This window comes from Cynara cardunculus (genome assembly GCF_001531365.2).
Source record: "Cynara cardunculus var. scolymus isolate 2C chromosome LG 17, CcrdV1, whole genome shotgun sequence".
NCBI lineage: Eukaryota > Viridiplantae > Streptophyta > Magnoliopsida > Asterales > Asteraceae > Cynara > Cynara cardunculus.
The window spans coordinates 32,777,127-32,782,674 of record NC_037544.1 but is presented as its reverse complement, the minus strand read 5'-3'; the positions used below and the strand labels follow the sequence as shown (position 1 = coordinate 32,782,674).

Genomic DNA, 5,548 nt, shown 5'->3' with positions numbered 1-5,548 from the left:
TTCATATATGCAAAAAACCACTTCAATTGAAAGCCCCTCTGCTACATTCACTATATGTTAAAACTTAAAATTTTGCGATAATGCCTACCTGTATGCATCTAGATGTGATATTGTGCACAATTTTTGTGCACTTGTATGCGCTAAAGATGGTGTATGTTTGCACAACATTGCTGTGCATGAATGTTGGTGTAATATGTTCAGCGTACCTTATGTCTGGCAATTTCTCATGCAACAAACAAAAAGGGCAAAACCCAAATTCAAACTACCACAGTTTTTGTTTCGGAATAAATGTCTTACTGACCAAACACATAGTTCATTGGAAGTGTTCTATTAGTCAAAGTCTGAAATGCTCATGAATTATGAAACAGTACAGGAAGTTTTGGACTAAAAATCAACGCTAACAAACTGTAATGGTTACTGGTGGCAGCAAAGAAGTAATATAAATTGAAGCTTTACCAAAAAGGAAAATGTTGCTATTCTGGGGGAAGGGGTAAATTTTGTTGTTTTTCTTTTCTTTCTTTGAATAGTCCATGTATCTTCCTTCACTGATTGTGGATTAGCAGAACAAAGATGATTCACAGAAAACTAAAAATAACAATAAAACAACACAAACCCGTTTTACATGTTGATTTTGTCTGCAGGACCCCATTGTTTCCTTTGCTTGTGTAATTTGTTGATGATCCTCCATGTAACTGCATCAGGGGCTACTCCATTCTTCCTCATTTCTCCTACAATCTGGTAGGCTTCTTTCTTTAGATCCAATTTGCAAGCACCTTCGATCAAAATGTTGTAATTGACAATGTTTGGTCTAATCCCACAATCTACCAATTCATATAGAAAATCACAAGCCTCATCAAACTTCTGCAAACAACAAAGTCCTTTGATGATGGCTGAATATACAAAATGGTCATGAACCCCTGATGGCCAAATAACATCATCCCAGAACACCTTTGCTTCTTCTATCCGATTACATTTACATAATCCATCAATCATTATCGCATGTGTGGTACTATCAGCAACCACACCACCACCAGCCATGGAGTTAAACACATCCACCGCTTCATTTGCAAGATGGAGCTTAAACAAACCACGAAGAACCACATTATAAGTTATGGTACCAGGGTGAAAACCCTTTTCAGGCATAACTCTACGTAGCACATCGAGAGCTTCTCTTGTCCTTCCAACATTCAATAATCCACTTATAATCGTAGTAAAGGTCACACTATCAGGAGTGCAGAATTTAAACTTTCCCATCACCATATCATCTAGTACCTGGATCCCCTCTTCCACTTTGCCCATCTTACAAAAGCCATTAATAACTGTGTTCAGAGTAACTACGTCAGGATGACATTTTGTCTCAAGCATGATGACAAGAATATTCAGAATCTCGGTTGAAGAATCTTTATTCATTCGACATAGAGCTCCTAAATAAATATTGTAAATTCTAGCCTTGTCTACCCCTTCCTTGTTCAACATGATGTCAAGAAGTTTCATCGCTTTGCCAAGATCATTTTCTTCTAAACAAAGACATTCTATCAGAACCTTGTAAGTATTCTCAGAAGGGGAGTAGCCAATTTCAAACCCTTGTTCCAACAACTGATACGCCCTCAAATAGCCACCATTTTTGGCAAGTCCATGCACAATAGAATTGTACGAAACTAAGCTCGGGACACATCTTCGCTTCATCATCATATAAACAATCCTGGAGGCACCATGATGCCTTCCATATCGACAAAGAGAATCTATCATTTGCCCATAAGCAAAAGCATCGCTCACGCTCTTCCCTTGAGGCATCTTTTCAGCAATATCAAAAACTTGTTTAAAGAATCCCTCTTGGCATAAAGTATAAATTAGATTCGAAAAGGCAGCATGATTAACAAAATGACCATCATCTTCTTCAGCCATTGTTTTCCATAGTTTCTCAATCAATGAGCTTTCAAGTTCAACATTCTTTTTACGAAGAATCCCACAAATTAGGATACTATACGTCAGCGAATTAGGCCTTACTCCACATTCAGACATTTCATCAAGCAGCTTATGTGCAAGACTCAATTCCCCAAGCCTACAATACCCATTAATCAAAGTAGTATACGAGACCTCGTTAGGACAATGCCCCAAACTCTTCATATGAAAGAACAATATGTGCGCAATATGAACCCATGAAAATAAACAAAGCTGATCGATCAGACGGTTAAAATTTGTCAAGGACGGCACAAAATGAGGTTTCACACCAATAATTCTATGCACAACACGCAAGGTGGCATGAGGGCTTTTCCCCCAATCCAACAACCGCGCAATGATTACATTACAGGTTCGCTCATCGGGAATAATAACAGTACCACTACTAAAAGAGCATGACAGAGATGACAGAAAACGACGGTGAGCTTCAGCAAAGCGATTGGAATCACAGAGAGCGTGGATTATGCTGCTGAGATTGAGCGAATCGAGGTGGTATCCATGTATGCAAAGGTTGTCAACAAGGCGGATTGCTTCATCCACATTGTGATCAATTGCACAGAGCTTGTGGATTCTTCTGGTCCAGTAAGACCTGTTGGTAATACTTTCTTCAAGTGGGTGTCGTTGTTCTTGCCTTTCTTCATCACACAGGGTACTGTGGGTGAAAAAGAGAGCGAAATTTGAATGATTGTAGAAGTGGGATGTAATTACTTTGATTCGTAATGGGATTTTGGTAAGAAACATAATAGAAAATCCTCCTGGAATTTTGCATCATCAATCTTTGTTTTTAAGTAGCATCGTCTTTAAACCACCGTGACACTTTGAGCAATTGCGTCGGTGAGGCCGCCGGTGCGTGCAAGGGGCAGGGCCGTGGGCGAGAGTCGAGACAGAGAGCAGGGGCGATTGCTATTGTAATCCAAAATCATTACCGTTTTTCTTTTTCATGTTTTCGGGGTGGGCCTTGGACCATAGCAACCAGATTGGAATGGGTTTTTTCAATTGGTTATTGCTTATAAAAATAATTTATTGACTTATTTCGATGTCAAACCGGTAATAAGAAGTTTTTGAAGAAGTTAAACTCTTCTGACTTATAATAAGTTGATAAGTGTTTTTATATAAAAACATAAGTTGTTTCAAATAAACAATCTCAAACACCAGTATTGGTTTTTTTTAAACGCAATCCAATTCATTACCAACCGAAAACGGTACAACAAAGAAGTATACCGTATGAAACAAAAAACCACACTCACCAACAGTTTGTGAGAAGCAAACCAACAACAAGTGACGAGAACAACAAACTACCTCACTGGAACGACTCCTGCACAGGCAATCGACTAGTATTGGTTTTGTATCAACTTCAAGTTTTATATATATAAGAACTTGTAATTTCTTTAATTTTTTAGTTACATTTTAGGTTGCAAGTAATACATAATCATGTTTAAGGGTTTTTATTTGTACGGAATAAAACTTGTAAACATTCAAATAAGCAAACAAAAAATTGGTAATACAAAACTTAAAAATCAATAACTATGCTTTATAATTAATTAAATAAGTCAGTACCATCGTACTACCTGTGGTATGCGACTTCAAATACCGTGTATCAACTAAGTTTGCATATTTGTATGAAGCTCGGACCTATATGAGGATGTTCCGATTTCAGAAACCTTCATAAATACGAGGCTATTTGAATCAGAATCAACATCCACGCGAGCATTTGCGGAACCTGCCATTTATAAAGAATTAGTGATAAAACGGTATGGTTTTACTAATATTAGAGACCAAAAAGAAGGTTGGGGCTGCCTTCGTTATGATGTTGCTAGCAAGTTCAAATATTTTTGGTTTTGACTCTTCCAAATCATGGCTGCACGAGATCCGGACTCCTCTTTTTGATCCTTCAATTAAAAAAAACATTCTCTTTTCATAAAAAATAAGTAGACCCAATAAGGATGTTTTCCGTTCATATTTGGAGTTGAATACCTCATTCAAGAATTGTTTTGGATTCAATAGAAAAGGCATCCCACCCCATAACCCACAGATCATCACCTCTATACTAAACGATGCTACTTTCGGCCTAGAAAAGCCACATTTCACTCGTGAGTTTCAAATGAGTTATATTGTTTTTACTTCAAAATGCAAAACAATCATCTTAGGGGCCGTTACAACAATTTTGAATTCGGAAATAACCCACGCTAACTAAGAAACCTTAACCTATATCACACAAAAATTTTCCGTTTCAGCCCATTAACAACTTGAATTTAGGTTGAAATTTTCGACCTATTTACAACTTGTTTTCAACCCGTTTCCAACCCATTAAATTAAAAGTGGAAGTCGAGTTACTTATAAATGATATTTGAACAATTTATCTGCATTCATGGTTATGGTTGTGTTATATTCGAACTTTAAACAATTTATTGGTATTTTTAGTTGTGATTGTGTTTAGTTCATAAGATTATATAGTCTAATCCTTTTTATTCTATTTAAAATTTTAAAATTAAATAGGTCAACATAGCTTCAACCTATTTATTTAACAAGTTGGGTTGAGAAAATCATAAACATGTCAACCCACTGTCAATCTAATGGTAACAAGTTGGGTTGGGTTAAAAAATCTCAATTCATTTAATTAAATAGGTTGGATTGACATTTTCAACCTGTTTAATAAATGGGTTAAACTCGAACCCAATCCAACCTGACTCATTGCCACCCCTAAACAAATGATCTTTAGGCTCCTCCATGAATGAAATCGATGGATTTCAGTTTGGCCGTTTGTTCTCTTGCTCTATCCACCAATTGTTTCAAGAAATGTAAGATCCGACCTTAAAATTTCTAGGCCCATTTAGACTAAACGGGTTGAGTTGATTTGTTTTCAAGAATTTTTAAATTTAAGAGTTAATTACGGATTTGGTTCATGTGGTTTACATTTTCTACTCGTCCCAAAATAATAATAAAACATAAAAATATGACATTTATGACATTTTCGCATCTATTGAGTCCCTCCCTCTAACAAAATCAAAGAGACTTCGTTAACACAGTTAATTTTGAGGATATTTCGGTCTTTATATTCTCAATTTTGTCTTTTATCCTAATTAAGGAAAAATATATTATATATTAATTAATATTATATATAATTTATTAAATCGACGATAAACCCTCCCAACCAACAACCCAGCCTCCCTGTGATGATTCCATTGCCCCCAACCAGCACTGGTCACTCTCCTCTCTCCTTGTGCCCCACCCTACTCCACTGTGATGATTCCATTGCCCCTAACTCATTTAATTTTATTAGGTTTTGATGTTCATAGAGGGTAGTTACGAGCATTGAGTAACCTTAGATCGAGGCAATCCTGGGAGGAATCTAGTCGCAAATAATGAGGGCTATAAATCCTTAAGGATAGTGATAATCATGTCCTCGATCTGTTCTTATTATTTAGTTTTCTAACATCGTTTTCTGACAATCTTAAGGATTTATAATCATGTACGGGAATGTTTCTAAAAATGTTTTGTAAGATTCAACTTGATTTCTCAACAGATTAACACATCAAAATTGAATTGCGGCTTATCAATTATAAACAGGAAGTGAGCGTACCTTGTGCGA

The 5,548-nt window shown here is 36.4% G+C and overlaps 1 protein-coding gene across 1 annotated transcript; it reads right to left on the bottom strand.

Annotated features, from left to right (window-relative positions):
- Positions 1-357: 357 nt before the first annotated feature.
- LOC112501007 (pentatricopeptide repeat-containing protein At3g18020) lies at positions 358-2,809 on the bottom strand. Its single transcript, XM_025104636.1, has one exon. The coding sequence runs from the start codon at positions 2,698-2,700 to the stop codon at positions 619-621; it is 2,082 nt and encodes a 693-aa protein (XP_024960404.1). The 5' UTR covers positions 2,701-2,809; the 3' UTR covers positions 358-618.
- Positions 2,810-5,548: the final 2,739 nt, after the last annotated feature.

What these genes read in the sequence shown, in the direction of transcription:
- LOC112501007 (XM_025104636.1), bottom strand. Translation starts at nt 2,700, where the DNA reads ATGTTTCTTACCAAAATCCCATTACGAATCAAAGTAATTACATCCCAC.